Raw genomic sequence first — 19,422 nt, forward strand, 5'->3', positions numbered from 1 at the left:
CATTCAGTTAAACTCAGATCATATAATTGGATGCATGATTCTTTCGACCGGCATATGTTCTTGCAGTGTTACACTACTGATTGGGTTGGACTGGAACACTACTGATTCCACTGTTAATTTGGTACTTTAGCTACCAAAGTACGAGCTGAAAAAAAAAGTAAATTTCAGCAATCTGTAATTATTTTTTAGCTTATAAACAATCAGAAGCGAAAAGACGGGGTGTCAATATCCATGCTTCTACGAGTTAGGCCCAAATGTCATATGTATATTGGGGACAGTAGTTGCCAATCTTTTGCTAATGTTATTGTTTTGTGAAATATCTCTTTAAAGTTGCAGTAAATTAAAGTGGTAGTTTTAACCAAATTATTAAAGTTTTCTGAAATTTACTCAACTGCAAATGGTTAACAGGGTGGAGTAGCAGTTTAGTTTCAGTTACATATACACGACTGTGTATGTCCCCTTCTTTAATCATACATTTTCCAAATTGAGTGAGCTGCAGTTGTCCATACATGTAGCTGAACATGCTGCCACTGCTGCTGCTTTTAATTAGTTCATTGATCACGATGGCACCGGCAAAATCCAGAACAAAAATGTCGACAGGTCTGTGCACCCCCAATTTGTAATCTATCATGAGATCGACCACTAAACATCAAGATCAATGCATGCACGCATGTCATTTTAGCCACATTATGGCGAAGCATGCATAGGTACGTACGTCTCCAAATCCATGGCAGACTTTGCAAGGGGGACCGTTTGGTGTCACTGAAAGTTTGAAAGGTTCTTGGATTGAATGCAGAGAAGGGAAATGATAGCACGATACTATCTTGAGATATGTAGTAGTGCTAGAGACATGATTGTAGGTCGACAGATTAATTAAGGAGTCGAGCTTAGCTGTAATTATGTATGTCGGTCTCCGTATAACCGGAGCAATTTTACAGTCTAAAAAGTAACAGAAAATATCTCGAGGTACCGGTACCTCGTGGTACCAAATCGTTTCTGATCATTGGATCTAACAGCGCATATCCTACTCAGCTGGATTCAACGGCGAGAAATAATTTGGTACCTCGAGGTACCGGTAGTATCTTTTGTTGGACCGGAGCAAATCCCGTATAACTGTATTTGATCCTTACATCGAATATGTAGCTGAAACTTTCATGTCATGGAGTTAATTTGGTAGCTGATTGCAACAAGAGTATTTCCCTGATCAACTTGGTTTTGTGTCTGAATAAACTGACAGTAGTTTTATGGTCCATGTATCAGTGGTCCAACCAAGAACATCTTGGATCAGCTTATGCATAAATCTGACAAACAGATATCCTTCAGAAGCATAGCAAGATTAATAATTGGCATTTGATCAAAAAAAAAAGTAGCAAGAATTTATGTTCTTCAAGTACAGGAGACTTATGGCACTTTCATGAGAAGGCCAGGCAATGCTGCAATGGCAAACGAGCTGCCATGTACAGGCTCGTCAATCTGGGCGAAGCAGCTTCTTCATTGCAATGTCGTAGTACCCTTAGTTTTTTGAATGCGAGCACTACAGCGCACATTGCATCTACTCTCGCTTGATTCAGGAGCTAGGCGTCTTTAGCATTCTGAATTCTGAATTTTAGAGTGCAAAGATTCAGAGTTAGGTTTCAGAGTTTGGCTGGCAATGGACGAACAGGCGTATGCACATGATGGCTGTGTTTGGCCATGATAATTAATCCTGTCCAGACAAGTCCAATCAGATCCAATGTGGCATCTGTTCCAATCGCTGCACTAAAGCTTTCTCTGATCTGAAGCTGGATTCCTTGACTTTATGGAAGCCAAGAGACCCTACAGCATGCATAAGTACAAGGATCATATGGGTGGCTGCATGACGAAAATATCTTCAGTGAAATCTAATCCACACAGACACTTGGCAATATTTAAGTAATAGAACTTTGGAATATCCCGAAACAAGTATGAACACCTGGCAATATTCAGTTAAAAACAAAAAATTCCGGAAGATTCTGAAACAAGTTTGAACACTTGAAAATATTTAGGTTTAGTATGATAAAAAAAACTTTGGAAGATTCTGAAACAAATAGTTTTCAATGCGGCCAGAGACATGGAGGGAGAAGAATCACTGGGACACATGGGCAACAATTACTGAACAAAGGATAGATTTACAAAATTCTGAAACAAACATAATCGTACTAGTGAACAGTGATCCATTGACACTGACAGTAAGAGATACTCCGGGGTGCTGATTGCTGAAAGTTTTATTACAGGAAAAGAGAATGAATTAGAGTTTAGCAGGAATCTGAAGCTGAAGGATAAGCTAGATAGCAGCATGAATGAGACCCAATGCAGAAGCTATCAAGCTAACCATCCATGATCCATCCATGCATGTCTGAACAATCTTGAGAAAAAAACTGGTCGTTGTCATGGATATTCACAAGACCTTTTTTTTTCCCTGACAGTTTCATGGTTAGAGCCGATTGGGCAGAACTGGATAAAGGATATTTTTTAAGCTGCTACTAGGCTACTATACATATCATACTGATTCACATTGGATTGGTTGCTGAGACGTCAACTTGCTGAAATGCTGGGTGATCCCCATGTATTGTGATTCTGGCATCGTTTCCATGACAGGTCGTCGTCGACGTCAAGCCTGAAATCGTATTGAATTGGGGCCAAGAAGGACGTGCAAACCGACACCTGTGTGAGAAGATGAACAGTACGAGTGTAAGACTGTTGGTTATACTGATGTGTTTGTCTGAATATGTTCAGAGAAAGGACGGCATGTGAATGTTTATGAGCAACATTGTATATGGCACTGTTCGCTCTTTTCATGTCCGACTAGACGACTGAACGACCATCTTTTGAGAGCTCTTTTTTTTTTCTCATGTCAAGTATATTCTCTGATCCAAAATATAACCATTTATATTGTGTTAAGTATAAACTAGGAAGATGTTAAAATATATGGTTAATTTTTGAATTTTAAATTGATTAGATATTTTTTCTAAGTATCTAATTGACTCTGGAATTAATTGAATGATTGTAATAATGAAAATTAGTGCAAAAAATGTTTATATTATACTAAAAAATCTCTTTAAATAATTTTATTTTAAGATGAAGGGAGTACAAGTATGTAGCAATTTATGACACTGCACAACGACCTGCATGTGAGGGCATTTGTCATACCAGCCAAAGATGGCCTATGAGAGCCAGCTACAATATCATTTGCTAGGAACTGGCAGTCGGGAAATGTATTCCTGACGGCTTTGAATGGGAAAGGGCCCGAACTTTCGTCGGTTTGGTCTTGTTTGGAACACAGGAATATTTTAAGAGTCAATTTATTTCCTTTAAATGAGGAAAGATTTCTCATTTTACAACATGCTACCCGTCCCGAAATAAGATCATTTTTTAGTTTTTTAATACAATATTTTGACTCTTCGTCTTATTTGAATTTTTTTTACGATTAATATTTTTATTCTTACTAGATGATAAAACATGAATAGTACTTTATGCGTGACTAATTTTTTTTAAGCTTTTATACACATTTTTCAAATAAAACGAATGATCAAACGTTGGACACGAAAAAAAATGAAGTTATTATGAGACAAACAATCTGAGAGATTATTACTTCTTCACCTACTTCTTCATCTCAACCCATAGCAAACCTCGCTCATTTATTACCATCCCATTTCTTAATTTCTTAAAAAAAAGGGTGCATTACTCCCTATAGTATGGACGAGAGGGAGTAATTGATTTAGGCACCACACCAAACAAAACCCAAAGGAACTCCAAATTTTGAAATTAAAAACAAAATTTCAAGCAGGCCCATTATTTGCCAATTGGGCTGGGCCGAGAAAGCTCTGGAACGGCCCACTATCGTCTCACATAATCATCTCGTAATCCCCTTCCGACGCCGGCGAGTCCGTCCGCCCCCCTTCCCCTCCGACGAACTCCGAGCTCTTCCCGGAGAGCGCCGCCGCCACCGATCCGGCCGGAGAGGCTCGCCGGAGTCGCCTGCGCGGCTGCCCAGGATGGCCGCCAACTTCTGGACGTCGTCGCACTGGTATGCATCGAGCTCCCGGCCCCTTTCGATTCGTTTGTTTCAGTCGACAATCCGTGGGCTGAGCTGCTGATTGGCGATCCGGTGCGTTGGGGGGGGGGGGCAGCAAGCAGCTGCTGGACCAGGAGGACGTGGACAAGGTGCCGCAGGCGGACAGCGACCGCGGCATCACGCCGGAGGAGTTCCGCCTCGTCAAGATCCACATGTCCTTCCGTGAGCTTCTCTCCTCCGCGCTATTCCCCTCCCGTCTCGCTTCATGATGTAGTGTTTCCGTTTACGCGAATTTTTGCACTCGTCCTGGTCTTGGCGTGTTCACCTGTGGGATATGGGTTTTGGAATTTCAGAAATAATTCTGCGTTGCATAAACGGATTGATTATGATTTTAGGAACTACTCCCTCCGTTTAATTTTGTAAGATGTTTTGGTTTTATCTAGATTCATCTATGGATCCATGTATGTTTTATATACGTGTCTGAATTCATTAATATCGATATGAATATAAGGACGCCAGAAAATCTTATAATGTGGAACGGACATAATAATATGTACGAGGTCGCGCTCTCGTTGCAGGGAAAATTTCTTTGCAGAGAAAATTCTGTACATACAACAACTGCATATCACATGTATACTACGTTTTTATTGGATATGCGTTGATAGAAAGAATTGGAATGTAGTAAGAATTTCTTGTAGTATCTTATTGTTTAGTACTACTTCCATTTCATAATATAAGATTTTCTAGCATTTGCTAGATTTATGTGAATGTTAATAAATCTAGACATATATACAAATAATATATATTGATCTATAGATGAATCTAGCATAACCGAAACATCTTATAATATGAAACGGATGGAGTAGTATATAGTTGTTGATGTCGAGCATTTCTGATTCGTGGTATGCGTTGTTGGATGTTAAGAAAGGGAACTTTTAGCCATTAATGCACGCAGATTATTACTGTGATTGCAATGAATCAAGTTGCCATAGGATATGCAATTATGTCCTCGGGCACTGTTATGCATCTCTGTATGGGAATTTCTCGAACACACAGGTTTCTGTTCTTATTCAGTTAGCGTAGCGGGGCGACTGCAGGCTATGCTAGCATTGTTTACATAAACCGACAAAGGTGGTATCATATCATTAGCATAGGTACGAAATTGGATAGGAGTGCATGACATTTCCTTCCATTATAGAAATCATAACATTTCACTTATGATTGCTCGATATTCATGTTTTGTATGGTTCTGTTGGTCCTATAAATTAAGGTGAATCATTTTATGGTTTCAGATATATGGCGATTGGCACAGCAGGTGAAAGTTAGACAAAGGTTAGACCACCTTTCCACTTACTGGCATGTACCCTTTGTTCATAGGACGTCTTTATCGAACAACTAAAATTGACGTTTTGCTCATTTGTACAACTTATGATATTTTGTCCATTTTCCACCAGACTTATTGACCTTAAATCATTTGTAATTTCAGAGTGATAGCTACTGCAGTTACTTATTTCAGGCGTGTATATACAAGGTATGATCATGTATTTCAGAATAAATGGGAAATGGAATCGACATCTATGCATTGAGGAGAAAGAGAACCTCCCAAATTTCTGTATGATTTTGACTATTGATTTAACTAGCTAGAGAAAGGAAAATGATTTTAAGGTGGTCAACTTACCAGGGAAGTAAGGTCATCTCCAATATAGGCAAAATATAACTTCTTAATATGGTGCACAATAAATATTCCCTGATTTACAAGAGAGGTGAATAGGAGAGTAATTCTTTTACTTGATTTTGGCTCCCGACTCTTAATTAGGAGAGGATTAACATATGCTAAAGTAGACAATGCTAAGCTACCAAGCAGCTTTATGGCTTATTTGCTGCATGTTCATGCTGTAGTTGCCCCACGAACCATGGTATGTGGGAACATGTAAGATGTTGATGCATTGCTCTACTTGGTTTATGCTTCAATCAGAACTTGTATGCAGTGATTCGATCTAATCAGAACCCAGTGAATCCACCATTTAAAGTTCTAAACAATAAACATAGAGCACCACACTAATGTTTGGTACTTTCTGTGACAGAAAGTTAGACAAAAGGGTCCACAATTTATTTATTGCTTGTAGTATTTTATTCTGAAACATAATGGTTTGTTGTATTGGAACTTCAAGTTGTTAGAACTCTGTCCTGATGTTGGATATGTTTACAGAAAGAGTATGACTGAGTATGATCCTCGTTTGGTTGCACCAACCTGTTTGTATTTGGCATCAAAGGTGGAGGAGAGCACAGTGCAAGCAAGGCTTCTTGTCTTTTACATAAAAAAGATGTGTGGTAAGGCTTGTAATCATAAATTGACACATATTTATCTGGAAGAACTGCACTAAACATGAACTCACCCCACAAAATGTAGCTTCTGATGAGAAGTACCGGTTCGAAATCAAGGATATCCTTGAAATGGAAATGAAGCTCCTGGAAGCACTCGACTATTATTTGGTTGTTTACCACCCATATCGTCCACTTTTACAGTAAGATTATGTTTCCCTAATGAAACAACATTATCTTTCACCAGAATTACTGGAGCAAACCCTTCGTATTTTCCCATCCATGTACTTTAACTACACTCAGAGTCTGCAACAGTATTAAGAGATGCTTTGGTTTCAGGTTATTGCAGGATGCTGGCATAACAGATCTGACACAATTTGCCTGGTACACACTACTTCATAACAATATGCATTGCTGTGCCTAATCGTTGTCTGAGTGCTGCTATATTGTAATGAAATGTGTACTCCCTCCGTCCCAAAATAAATCAATCTTTCACTTTTTACCTACAATATTTAACTCAAATTATTATTAATATTTTTATTTTTATTAGATGATAAATCATGAATAGTACTTTACGTGTGACTAATATTTTTTTAATTTCTTGAAAATTTTTCAAATAAAACGGATGGTTAAACGCTGGATACGGAAACCAAAGAATTGGTTTTTTGTGGGACAGAGAGAGTAGGCCTTTATAATTTCTGCCAAGTACTGTCCCTTTCTTATATCTATGACAAGGCTGTTTTGAGCCTTTGTGTTCCAAAATACACCTTTAGATGCTTTTTGGCATTTGGTGGTTCAAATCTAAAGTTATTTAATTACTATAGGGGTAATTCCTCGACATGTATTTTTGGATTTAAAGAAGAATATTTCCATTTAGTATTTGAATATCCTTGGTAGGACATAGGATTCTATGTATTACTACATCCGTGCTAAAATGTAAGTATTTCTAGTTGTTTAGCAGTGATTAAGGTTGGAAAGAAAAGAATATCCTTAATAATATGAGAGTATGAGGGTAAGTGGGGATAAAGTGGGAAGAATTTTGAATGGGAAGTGATTAACGAGATAAATAGAAATGTTTATATTTTAAAACGGAGGGAGTAGGAACATATACATTTTGAAAATGCTCTTCTACCACTTTCTCTCATTTTAGAGTGGTACAGACGTACAGTAGTAGTACAATAAGATAGATAGTTTTTTTTTTCTGTAACCACAACATAAGTAAATTGACCTACATATACATTTCAAGCACAATCTTCCAATGTACCTATGCTTTTTATCTGCTGTTACTTGCAGGGGAATTGTCAATGATACTTACAAGATGGATCTTATTCTCATCCACCCACCATATATGATAGCATTAGCCTGCATATACATTGCAAGTGTTCTTAAAGACAAGGACACAACTTTGTGGTTTGAAGAGCTCCGTGTTGACATGAACATTGTAAGTGTGCCCATTGATAACTTGATCAACTCCCATCTTTCAATTCTCTTGTTATTTTCATCCACTGATGTTTGCTTGCAATCCTCAGGTTAAGAATATCTCAATGGAAATTTTAGACTTTTATGACACCTACAAGATTGATCCTCAAAGGGGTATCCCAGAGGACAAAATAACCCCTGTGATGAACAAGCTGCCTGCAAAGGCCTAAGGAAGACTGGATGCCTAGCAAAACTATTATAGTCTGAGCGCTAAACTACCTTATGCTCGTACAACAGGGATGCGCCACATTTCTTGGAAAACTTTATTGTAGAATGACAAATTCAGAGGCACTCGCAGCTGTAATTAGTATCAGAATTCAGAAGTGCCCCTTACGAACTTAATGGAGAGGCACTCGAGGCTGTCATGATGCAGCAGCTTGAGAGTTGAGAGGCCTAAAATCATTTACAATGAAGATCCCAGCTGTTGGGAACGGACTGTATGTGCTTGTGGAGAACTTACTTTGGTAGCTGACTAGTTTCTATATCAAATGAAATCTTTGAAAAGTTGAAATTATCACAGCGTGAATGCTTGCTGGCTTGTTGAAGTGACTGTCAAATTCATTCGACCTACATGATTGCTTTCTTCAACCTTATCTAAATGTTTGGAGAGCTCAAGATTTAGAGAAGCAGCTGCGAGGATATGAAAAGGCTGCGTTTGCCAGCTTTTGGTTTCTAATTTGCCCTATAAATTTCTTAGAACATGAGGGCTATTTGAGGGAGCTTCAGCTAAAGATATTGTTAGAACTCTCCAACGCTGATCTGAGTTCGTTCATCACGAAAAAGATCACCATTTCTACGAGCTCACGTGTTCGTCGCTGACGGCCGGCGGCGACGAGCTTGCCTGTTCGCGAGAAGTGGTACGCACTTGGAATGGAGAGAGAACAGTAAGCAAGTACCAGGAAGACAACATGCGATGCTAAACATCATCACGGTTACATTAGCCAGCTAGGGCGAGAAGGTACGGTAGCACGGCCAAGCGCCTGGTACATACAACAGTACACAAAAGACATTCTAACCAATGAGACTATAGTTAGATTTGATGTATACTTTGGCGGCAGCAAGAGGCCATCCAGTTGCGTAATCAGGATGTTGTCACCGGCAGCTGATGAGCTCCTGGTGATACATACAAACAGCATTGGATGAACCGTCTGGGGTGATGTCATTTTGCTGTGGCACTACTTCTCAGCAAAATGATACACGCTACGGGGGGGCCTTCTGATCCTGAATATATTATTAGATTCAACCAGAATTCCCTTCGGTATAAATTCAATGAGCCTGTATTTGATGAATTCCGGAAGTTCAGCAGACTGACAAGTATACAGGAGAAGCCAAAATCGATAGGTAAATGGCTCACCTTAACTATCAGAGCCTGGAAGGTAAATACGATGGAAATTGTTCGCCCTTAGGCTCTTCCGGCAGGTAGGACATTTCTTCTGAATCTGAATGGCTTGCTTAATGCAGTTCGTGCAGAAAATATGGCCACAAATTGTTGTAGAGGGCTCCTCCAACTTGTTCCAACACACTGGACAGTTAAAAACCGGCTCCTTTGGCTTAGGAGGCTCTTTGTTAGTCTTCACAGCATTGTTTGACTGCCAAAACAGAAAATGGCAATCTTAGGAACTTTGGTCGGCTACTTGGCCGGCCCAGCAAAACAGAAAATGCATTCAGTGTTAAGTTCAATGCGCCAGTATCAATCAGACATAAGTATTGAATGCATGTAATAGACATTTTCACACTAAGAAACAGAAGATGATGCTTGAAATTTAACAACCTAAATGTTTGTGACAACCCCAAATCTTAATACTCCCTTTGTTTTTTTTATTTGAGGTGGTTGAATTTTGGATCTATGTTTGTCCGTTCGTCTTACTCAATTTTTTGTGCAAATATGCAAAAGAATAAGTCATTCTAAAAGTTTCTTTAGTAATAAATCAAATCATAACAAACAAATTAATAAAACTATATAACTTTTTTGAACAAGACGAATGGTCAAACATATACCCAAAAGTCAACGCCGCCAAATAAAAAAAAATACAGATGAGTACTAGCAGTGGCTACTCAGAACAATCTTAATAGCTGTCTATCAGATCATCATAAATACATAATTCTGCAAGCATAAGTATTCTATATGACTTACTGGACCAAAAAAAATACCTGCAGGTTCTAACTTAAACAAGTAATAGAGCAACAACAAGTAATAAAAAATCAACCAAACCATTAAAGATGAAGTTATGAAACTAAATACCTGCAAGCTGGACCCTTCTCCTCTCTCTGGAGAGAGGCGTATAACAGGTGCAACCCTTTGACGTTTGTTCCCTGTGTATTATCATCACAAAACAAACTTTAGTTAGTATATGATTTGGCACATAACGAATATTAAATGAAATGGCAGACATGGAATTGGATAACATATTTATGTATTAGCTCATGGTTCAATGTCAATATAAATGGTGTACCTTACATCAAGCAATTTAAATGGGACAATATAAATAAGGGGAAACGATAAGGTCATCTATCTTGTGTCATGCTATAATTAGCACCAACAGTTATCTTAATGGGAGTCACATAGGTTTAGAGATAGCAACGGGGACCCACGACCCGAGACCTGATGGGTATTTACTCCATTAGGGTATGGGTATTAGCTAAATATATTACCTGTGGATAAGTAATTAGACAAATACTTTCACCCGATGGGTACGCGGGTATAAAAACGTTCTTATGATCCCTATACCCGTTTACCCATGGGTAATAAATACCCGCAAGTTTAAATGCATGTTATGACCTAATATCATATTAGCCTAGTCTAATTAACCAAAATTATAGGTATTTAAACTATCCACACATTTTTCACCACACTATATGAATGTGTGATGCCCTAAGTATTTAGCGTCTATGCATATACTATATGAAAAATATGATATTTAGATTGTTTTGAACTTTTGTGGGTATATGGGTAACCCGATGGATAAGGTTTACCCAAGCGGGTATGGGTATGGGGAAATTTTCTTACCCGTGACGGGTATAGGTATTTTAATGGTACGAAATTTTATTAGTGGGTATGGGTATGGGATAACAATACCCGATGGGTTTTTCCCTATTGCCATCCCTACATAGGTTACAAGACAGAATTTTCTAAGTAGCATATGAATTGTACAGTAATATAAGCAGTGAAGTATCTGCCAAAGCAGTTAACTGGTGAAGAGTTTCCCTCCCATTCCATAAGTTATGACTTAGGACAGATTAATGCAATGTTTGTATAAATGAACTGACCTTCCCGTCTAGCATCTACTTCCAGATCAACTACTGCCACAGGCTGCCTCCTAGCTCTCCGGTTCCTTCTCTGCAGGATGCAAGACAGTTAAATAAATGTGAGCAAATGATGCATCATATTTCTTTCATAATGATAAGCTCATCAATTCTTTCTTATGAAGTGGTACAATAAACCTCTGGTAGAAGACTTAAACATCACTATGAACCCAATCACACAACAATAACTACTAAGAACAGTACAGAACATAATTGAGACTGAAGTAATACATTCAATTCAAGATAACGAATATTGACATTACCGGAGGAGGCACTTGCGAAGCTGATACTGTCTGCACTTCATCATCCAGAGCTTCCACATCAATGGGAGAGGCGCGCGCACCAGTTAAGGTTGGCGCCTCACGACGGCTCACCACTGGGGAGGGGATTGCGTCCAAGTTTACAACAACTTTATCGCCAGAACCTTCTTGGGATTGCCTCCTTTGGGCACGCCGAGCGCCACTGACAGTACTCATGCTAAATTTGGAGCTCGTACAGTGCTACTCAACACTAAAACCAGCCTGAAATTCAAGGTGCTATGAACTTATATGATTCAATTCAAACAAACCGCCTAGGAATTCATACTTCTAAAAACTACCGAACAAAAAAAATCACTTAGGAATTTTGAAACAACAACCACACTTACTAGGAAATAAAATCGGAAATTTTGAAACAACCACACAGAACTGGGAAATTAACATAGTGACTTGCTAAATTTCAATAGGCTAATCACCACCAAAAAACCTAATCGTATAAGTCGTCATCAATCCTGAGAATCCATTACAGAACAATCCAGAAACTGAAGAAGCAAAGTAGAACACGAACACAAACTCCTAAATCCGAACCTCCCAAAGGACACAGGCACGAAATCGATCCACCGATTCAACCAAACCCACGAGCCCCCCAAAAAAATTCCCCCTCCCCCCTAAAACACGATCAATCGCAACCCAACCACCCCCGTGAACCGGCACCGGCAGCCGAACCGCAAGGCGCCGTCACCGGCGATCCCACACGTGAAATCAACCACCCTCAAAACAAAATCCCACGCGAATCGACAAGGGGGAGGGGCAGATGGAGGGGAGGGGGGGGGGTGATTCCGGATTCCGCACCTGCTCCGTGCTCGATCCCGCGAGGAGGGAGGCGACCGCGATTTCAGTTTCAACCCGGGGGAAGGGGAAGAGTCGTTTCCCCTCCTCCTCCCTCTGTTTAAAAGGCGAGACGACGAGGAGGAAGGGGGGGAGTCGGGATTCTTCTGTCACTTCCAGGTGGGTCCCACCTGGCAGAGGGCGGCGCGGCTAGGAGACCGGCATGTGGGTCCCACGTGATGTGGGCCCCCTGGTTCAGTGGCGGCGGCGTCGGGGGGTGGGGGTGGAAAAGTTCGGGTAGGGGTAAAAGTTTTGGTGGGAAAAAAGTTACTACGAAAAGTTAGCCTTGGGCCGCCGCCGCCGCTCTCGCTCGTGCGCGCCGTCGCCGGCGGCTCGCCGGACAGGGCTCGAGACCTCTACGGCGCCGTCTCTCTTCCTCTAGCTTTTTTGTTTTGCCCCGAAGAAGGTTCCTCCACGACCTGTTGCCGACCCTGATGGCGCCGCCCACGCGCGTAGAACGGAGGCGGAGGAGTAGCCGCGCCCCCGCGGTGGCCGCGGCGGAGGATGACGGCGAGGAGCACCATCTCAATCCCTTCCTGGATGCTGCCTCGTCGTCTTCTTCGAGAGTCCAGTTCAGGTTGGGGGCGTTTGTTTTGCTGCTGGTTGATTGGATTTCTCTGTGGCTGGTGCGCCTCGCGGTTAGCTCATCGGGTTTCTGTAGCGGGGGAGCAGGAAGGTGGCGTCACGCGCGGTGTGGGTGGAGGATGCCGGCGCGGCGGAGGTGGTGGACAGCAAGGGAAAGCTCTGGCTGACCACCGGTGTCAGCCGGGACGGCAAGCTGTACTACAATGTCGAGGAGATTGGGTACGCCACCTGTTCGACGAAATGCCATAGCTTTGACGCACTTACCAGATTCCTCACATCCCCACGGCTTGCTGGTTCACAGTGCTACACTAGCACTGCTGCATTTCTTTAACCCATTGCTTTCGGATTATAGATGATTCTCGCGCCTCGAGTTTTCGTTTCATTCTCAATTTGAGGCTTGTCAGCTGACAAAAATCGTGCAGGTTCCTGGCAGAAAGAGGGGCATTGGTTCTCCTCGATGATGAGGGTGAAACAATTGGAATGGAAGAAATCTATGGAAAGATTGCTGGAGGAAAGTATGGTTGCTCCTGGGATGGCTTCCAAGCTTACAAGCACTTGAAGTTGCTCGGTTATATTATTGGACGATATGGCGTACCCTGGACAGTTAAGCGTAGCCATTCCAATTTCTCCATCAGTTTGGCTGATACCGATCAGAGCTTAAATGCAGCTGGTGGTGCCTGCAATGACATAAGTAAATTGCTCAAGGAGATGTCCATGGATGATCTACATCCATCCTTTGAAGTGTATCTACCAAATAGCAAATTTAAGAAGTCCTCCCCAGGAGACCCTAGTTTCCTGTTATGCCTGTTAAGGTACTGTTGCTCTTCCCAGTCACTTAAATGTCATGCGTTCAGACTTATAAACTTGTTTAGTTTTATCTTACCGTAGTTCATGTTCTGTGGATTATTTATTAAAAGAAGCTATATGGATTATTTTGATCACAAAGTTTATCTACACCTGTGCTATGCTTTGTATTTAGTCATGCATGATGTGTCTATGTCGTGTTATTATCTGTGCGCATGTACTATGTATACATAGATCTCTTTGTTGACCTGGTGTATCCACTCACAGTGGTAATCTATGTTGAATATATGAATGGAATTCAAGCTTAGCATCAAAGTTAAGTTGGTTGTCTTGCCATCAATGTGCATAACCAATCATGATTTATTTATTTATTTTTACTTTATCATTTATCCATCTATTTTGACTCTCTCCTTTTTGTTCACCAACCTTCCCTAAAGAAATTCTGAGAAGTAACGAAGCTACCATAGAAGTCATTAAGTGGGTAAAAAGATGCACAGAAGGTCGCATTATATGTAATATGTTTGAGAATGACATGACTCATGACGTTTATGCCTTTTGGGGTTAGTTTCATGTAGACGTTTCTACCTTTGATGTATTGCTTTTCAATTTGGTGCAGCAATAAACCACCATCAAGGGAAGAAATGGAAACCGCTGAAAACAAGTTTGAGGGCATTCCTCTAAAATTTTGTCATGTTGATAATGGACGGGTCAGCTTTCTCTCCTTCAACAAAGCTGGTCTCCCTAGTTTGCCCTGATGAGAAAGAAGCAGTATCTGCTACTGTTAGGCTTGTCGCTGATCTTGTAACGTATATCTCTCGGTCGCTCAGCATATGGTCTGAGGGTGAAAAAAATGATCCAACAGCTCTTTCCCGTTCTTCTCGCTCTTCCCTGGTGGAGAATCGCACCAGCTCCCAATATGAATATGTGTGAGACGGAGAGCATGTTTCATTTTTTGTCTAGGATGGGCTCACTTTTTGTTATTGGGAGTTAGTTTTTAGACATTTGTTGGAAGAAGTAATATATTCCTTTTTAGATATCTGCTGGAGAAAATAATATATTCACGTCTTAAAATATAATTAGAAATCCTATAATCATAATTTTGATAACAAGTTTGTCACGCACTTAAAGAGGAACTCTAACAGTCTTTATCATATATATCTCTGTACATTGTTTCCCTTTTGCTTTTAAACCAAAATTTAAATTTTTAAACTTAATTTTGGAGTTGATTTTTAGACTTTTTTCATTGTAATTTTTTTCAGTCTTTACTTTTAGATCATTAAAAATACGTGTATAAAAGTTTTATTCATAAATTATTTTTTATTTGTAAATATGTCATTTGTTTTTTCCTAAAAAAGTGAAGTGATGACCTCCTTGATAAACTAGAGGAAAAAAAAAGCTTTCAATAGACTTGCCAGACTACTCCCCCGGCTCATTTGCTAGACTTGGCAAGCCGTAAACAAGTCATTCAGTTTTGCCAAATGTAGGTCTCACCACATCTCTCCCCTCAATCACCTTTGAGACCCTCTAATAACATTTGAAGAGTAATATATAAAGAGTCTGCTGGAGCAAATTATGGGCAAATGGACACTGAGATTTAGAGATAGTTGGAATTGCTCTAAGTTCGCTCCACAAATGGAGTGCGGTCAGCATCAAACCAAAAGAATGAATGCATTAATACATGAATTAAACATATTATGGGCAAACTAAATTATCTATGTGAAAATTTTACTCCTGAAAATGGATGACAAAACAATATTGCAGCCCAGAATACAATGAACACTTCACAAAACAAATCATTACCCTATCCTCGACAGTAATGATTTAGCAAGAGAAACAGTGGGCATCTCCAGAAGAACCGATCCTCCTAGCGCTACAGTAGAAGTTGCCTCAGATTTTTACCCTATCTTGAGCTGCACGCCTGCACCGATCCATCTTTTGTATTGATTGTTCTTTTCATGTTTAGACAGCTGAGAAGTATTTCAGTGGTCAGCTGCAGTGCAAAACAACCTAAAATATGGATTTGTCTGTATCCTCAGAAAATTTGCCATATAGATCTTCAGGTTCTGCAGTGGCGTGCGGAATCACATCTAGTCTTTGCTTCTTAGTTGAAGTTGTTCCAATTGAACTAGCAGTGACTTTCGAATTTCCAACTGCGATGAATGCAACTCTCTTCTTCGTCTCAGGTTTGACATCAGGGCATGGAGTTAAATGCACATTAGTAGCAAGCGGATCTGAAAGAGAATCAGAACCGTTGTCATTCACCAATTGCCTACTACTTTGAGAATCTTCTTCATGATGAAGATGGGTTGTCTCTGGTTGGTTTGCTAGGATGGCATCTGGTTGCTTCGTGGGAGAGTTCCATCCTTCAGCATTTTCAATATCTGAAAAAGATTTTAGAAGCACTAGAATTATCAGAAGCTTCCCTTTAAAGTTTAATACCCATAAATAAATAATACTGCCTATCCTATTAAAGAAGAAAGTCCATTTTACTCCCCCAAACTAATTGATTGAACTACTTAACCCCTTAAACTATTTTTTAACTCATTTTAACCCCTAAACTATTGAAAATAGTTCACTTCACTATTTCATAACATTTCTCTTTGTTGCTATTGTTAATAAAAGTTGTTTTTTAAGCTGAATTTTGCTTGACTAAGATTTGATGTTTAAATCAATCTAATGCGCTTCCAATCTATGTAAACAGTTTGAAAAATGCTAAAATATTGGTGATACATAAGTTGTAATGGATCTATAAACCTAACAAAATTTCAATGCAAACAATGTCTAATATTGAGAGAAACAAAAAATAGAAGTAGCGTTAGAGAGTATAGTAAACCGTTTTCAATAGTTTGGGGGTGTAAAATGAGCCAAAGAAAAGTTTAGAGGGCTAAGCGCTCCAATGAAATAGTCTGGGTGAGAAAAATGGATTTTTTCCCTATGAAATACATAACTATTGGTAATTTTGTATTGAGACATTTTCTTCCATAAAGAAATAGCTGCAATTGAATTTCCAGTTCAACAAGAAACTTACAAAACATACTAGCCAGTGCCATATCATCTATCATTCAATTAAATTATCTGGAGGTAACAATATAGCACGTCATAAGTTGTATACCATATTAGCATACATCATGATACCATGCTAAACAACATGCCGTGGCCATTGGTAAATATTCCAAGAATGTGACCAAGAAACCAAGGTATTGATCATGAAGAACAGAAGGTATTGCAGACTAACCTTCAGAAACTTGTCCAAGAGTTTCATACAGGACTGATAATTTGGAAGCACATGAATTTTGATCATCATTTTGGACTTTCTCACAGTTATCTTTTGTCTTTTCATGCAAAATAAATTTATCTTTCACCCAAATACACTCCAGAAAAGTATGTGCATCATTGCTTGAGGGATAGTACTCTCTGAAAGCCTGTCGGAATATTTAAAATAAAGGTGAAATGAAGGATTTATGCATTGCATAAATATTGTTTCTGCCAATCCAAACATGACTTGATAGTACAGTTTCATCATGTTTGACATTTGACAGAGGTATGCATGCACAACTCTGGAAATAAACTCACCTCTGCTCCACCAATACTAATTTTAACAGATTGCTTCTTATCAATAAGATCAGTAGCCTTGTTGTAAATTGAGACAACATCAAGTAGCATCTGTACACAATATTAGGGTCAGTGTCTGAAGGAAAAGTGTCCCCAGGGAAAAGAGGGAAAGAAGCTTAATAGCCAACATATGCATCCACTATATATATTTTCAACTATAGCAGTACAGTCATGGCTGTAGGTGATTCTGCTCTCACCTGTTGGACCAGAACCCTCACTCTTGCAAGCAAAGCAAGTACCGCTGTGCAAAGATCAACAAAAAATGATCTTGCAAGTAAAAATGAGATCTGACTATACTTCCAGTTAAAGGAACTACAGATAGTTGCCAAAGCAGGGGAAATAGATACATCTATTTGAATTATATGAAAGTAAAAGAATGGACAAAAAGTTGGTGGGATAAGCAGATGCACAAATATGACGCATGTCTTGCCTAAGACAAATCAGAAGTAAATGTAAGTTTATTCTGTTTCTGTGCACAATAGAATGACAGAATGAACAATGAAACCAAAAGGCAAAGGATACACTGCCCCCTTCATAACAGGTTCAGCCATCTGCACATAACAGAGCAAGAAAGGTCAATGTATCAGACATAACGTGTCATTTAATATTCTGTGTAACCACCGCGGAAACAAATGGAGTTGCATATTAACTAAAATTTCCTTGAAGACTTTGAAACATGCAAGGACAATCACAACTTTTTTTTCGCTGAACCAACACAGAGTGCCAGCCTGAATTTTACTACAAAGGGAAAGGGCAACACAACACCAGCAATAAAGTTACAGACAGACAAAATAGTTTGCGCCTGAATCATAGTTAGCTGGATAGTAGCAGGAAAAAAAGGTGTTTGATATCACATTATCAAGTCCAAACTGCTAATGTTTCCAACTTTTCTAAAGACTAAGTTAAGCATAGGATCCACAATTGGCTAAAAATGATAAAAGGCCCTTCCCTCACCTCTGATAACAAGCGTGCGACACCCAAAAGCCTCTCATGGTGACTATGATTTGCGCCAGGCTTCTTCTTACCCTGCCTACAAAACAGCACAGTTTAAGCAATAACAACAATCAGAGCAATGCGCGAGCCATATATATATAGAGCGGTAGCAAGCAAGCTCGGAACCCTAGAGGCGGATTCTTCTAATTCTGTGCCTATTTACGATCAAATTTTAATCACGCTTCCAAGTTGAAGGGCGTAGCATCATGGCATAAACCTGGCTGGCCTGCCGACGACGAGGATGGTGTTGGCCGGCTTGCGGGAGGCGACGACGGGGGAGACGGCGGTGAGGACGTCCCCGAGGCCGGTGGCGAGGAGCAGCTTGACGTCCCTCCTCACCCTGAGGAGGTACTGGAAGTAGGCGGCGCCGCGGTGCTGGTTCCGGTGCTTGTACACGAGCCGCTCCAGCACCCCGGCCTCCTGCTGCAGGCTCCGCAGCGCCCCCCGCAGCCGATCCTCCTCCTCCCCCTCCCCCTTCCCCTCCCTCACCTGCCGCTGCGCCATGGGCGGCCGCGGCGTGCGGTGGCGGTGGCGGCGGCGGCGGCGGCGGCTGGTCTGGACCGAGCGGGCCCACACAGGGGGCGAACGTATCGACGTGCTTTTAGTTTGAGGCCCGCTTAGAGAAGTTCGCTGCGCTCAGGTGGGCCGCGGTGGAATTCGGCCCAGATGGACGTGTGTGTGCGCTGGTCCAGTCAAGTTTTCTTTACGAAAATATGTAACAAATGTCATTGAAAAACGTGTAATTTAGAAATGTCATCGGCGAGTATAAGATCTATAAAATGTATAAATAAATTTTTCTAAGAAATATTATTGCTATTACGATTCCATCAGCATTTTTCCGTTAAGTGCTATAGTATGAACAATGTATTTAGCGGTAGAAATGTATGGAAATCTAACGGCGATGATATTTCTCAAACAAATTCGTTTGTATGAGAGTATTTTTTTAGAACTCGTACTCATCAATAGTATTTCTTGGACGTAGACTTTTGTCAATAGTATTTTTTAGATTTTCTATTTATTAACCATCCTTTCACTCCATGTAGGGATGGGCCCATCCCTAACTCGGGGCTCAACGCCAGGGTTTATCTTATCATAGAGCTCTGGAGTTGCCGTCCGACCGAGCATGACTATCATGATTTTAGGTGG

The 19,422-nt window shown here is 40.4% G+C and overlaps 4 protein-coding genes across 4 annotated transcripts; 2 read left to right on the forward strand and 2 right to left on the reverse strand.

Annotated features, from left to right (window-relative positions):
- Nucleotides 1-3,893: 3,893 nt before the first annotated feature.
- Nucleotides 3,894-8,398, forward strand: LOC102715973 (cyclin-C1-1). Its single transcript, XM_006661346.3, has 9 exons — nucleotides 3,894-4,045; nucleotides 4,149-4,255; nucleotides 5,326-5,365; nucleotides 5,520-5,564; nucleotides 6,243-6,364; nucleotides 6,444-6,558; nucleotides 6,695-6,739; nucleotides 7,649-7,796; nucleotides 7,885-8,398. The coding sequence occupies exons 1-9, from the start codon at nucleotides 4,014-4,016 to the stop codon at nucleotides 8,002-8,004; spliced, it is 774 nt and encodes a 257-aa protein (XP_006661409.1). The 5' UTR covers nucleotides 3,894-4,013; the 3' UTR covers nucleotides 8,005-8,398.
- Nucleotides 8,399-8,732: 334 nt separating this feature from the next.
- Nucleotides 8,733-12,353, reverse strand: LOC102721391 (E3 ubiquitin-protein ligase RNF4-like). Its single transcript, XM_006660744.2, has 6 exons — nucleotides 12,247-12,353; nucleotides 11,401-11,658; nucleotides 11,102-11,171; nucleotides 10,077-10,147; nucleotides 9,189-9,423; nucleotides 8,733-9,109 (listed from the first exon to the last, which is right to left on the reverse strand). The coding sequence occupies exons 2-5, from the start codon at nucleotides 11,611-11,613 to the stop codon at nucleotides 9,190-9,192; spliced, it is 588 nt and encodes a 195-aa protein (XP_006660807.1). The 5' UTR covers nucleotides 11,614-11,658; nucleotides 12,247-12,353; the 3' UTR covers nucleotides 8,733-9,109; nucleotide 9,189.
- A 200-nt stretch (nucleotides 12,354-12,553) lies between these two features.
- LOC102721672 lies at nucleotides 12,554-14,727 on the forward strand. The gene is made up of 4 exons (XM_015840924.2): nucleotides 12,554-12,859; nucleotides 12,955-13,086; nucleotides 13,290-13,679; nucleotides 14,288-14,727. The coding sequence occupies exons 1-4, from the start codon at nucleotides 12,717-12,719 to the stop codon at nucleotides 14,424-14,426; spliced, it is 804 nt and encodes a 267-aa protein (XP_015696410.2). The 5' UTR covers nucleotides 12,554-12,716; the 3' UTR covers nucleotides 14,427-14,727.
- A 510-nt stretch (nucleotides 14,728-15,237) lies between these two features.
- Nucleotides 15,238-18,828, reverse strand: LOC102721954. The gene is made up of 7 exons (XM_015841060.2): nucleotides 18,494-18,828; nucleotides 18,238-18,313; nucleotides 17,806-17,834; nucleotides 17,481-17,574; nucleotides 17,245-17,334; nucleotides 16,907-17,093; nucleotides 15,238-16,052 (listed from the first exon to the last, which is right to left on the reverse strand). The coding sequence occupies exons 1-7, from the start codon at nucleotides 18,778-18,780 to the stop codon at nucleotides 15,679-15,681; spliced, it is 1,137 nt and encodes a 378-aa protein (XP_015696546.1). The 5' UTR covers nucleotides 18,781-18,828; the 3' UTR covers nucleotides 15,238-15,678.
- Nucleotides 18,829-19,422: the final 594 nt, after the last annotated feature.

The sequence above is a fragment of the Oryza brachyantha genome, chromosome 9 (genome assembly GCF_000231095.2).
Source record: "Oryza brachyantha chromosome 9, ObraRS2, whole genome shotgun sequence".
NCBI classification, from domain to species: Eukaryota; Viridiplantae; Streptophyta; class Magnoliopsida; order Poales; family Poaceae; genus Oryza; species Oryza brachyantha.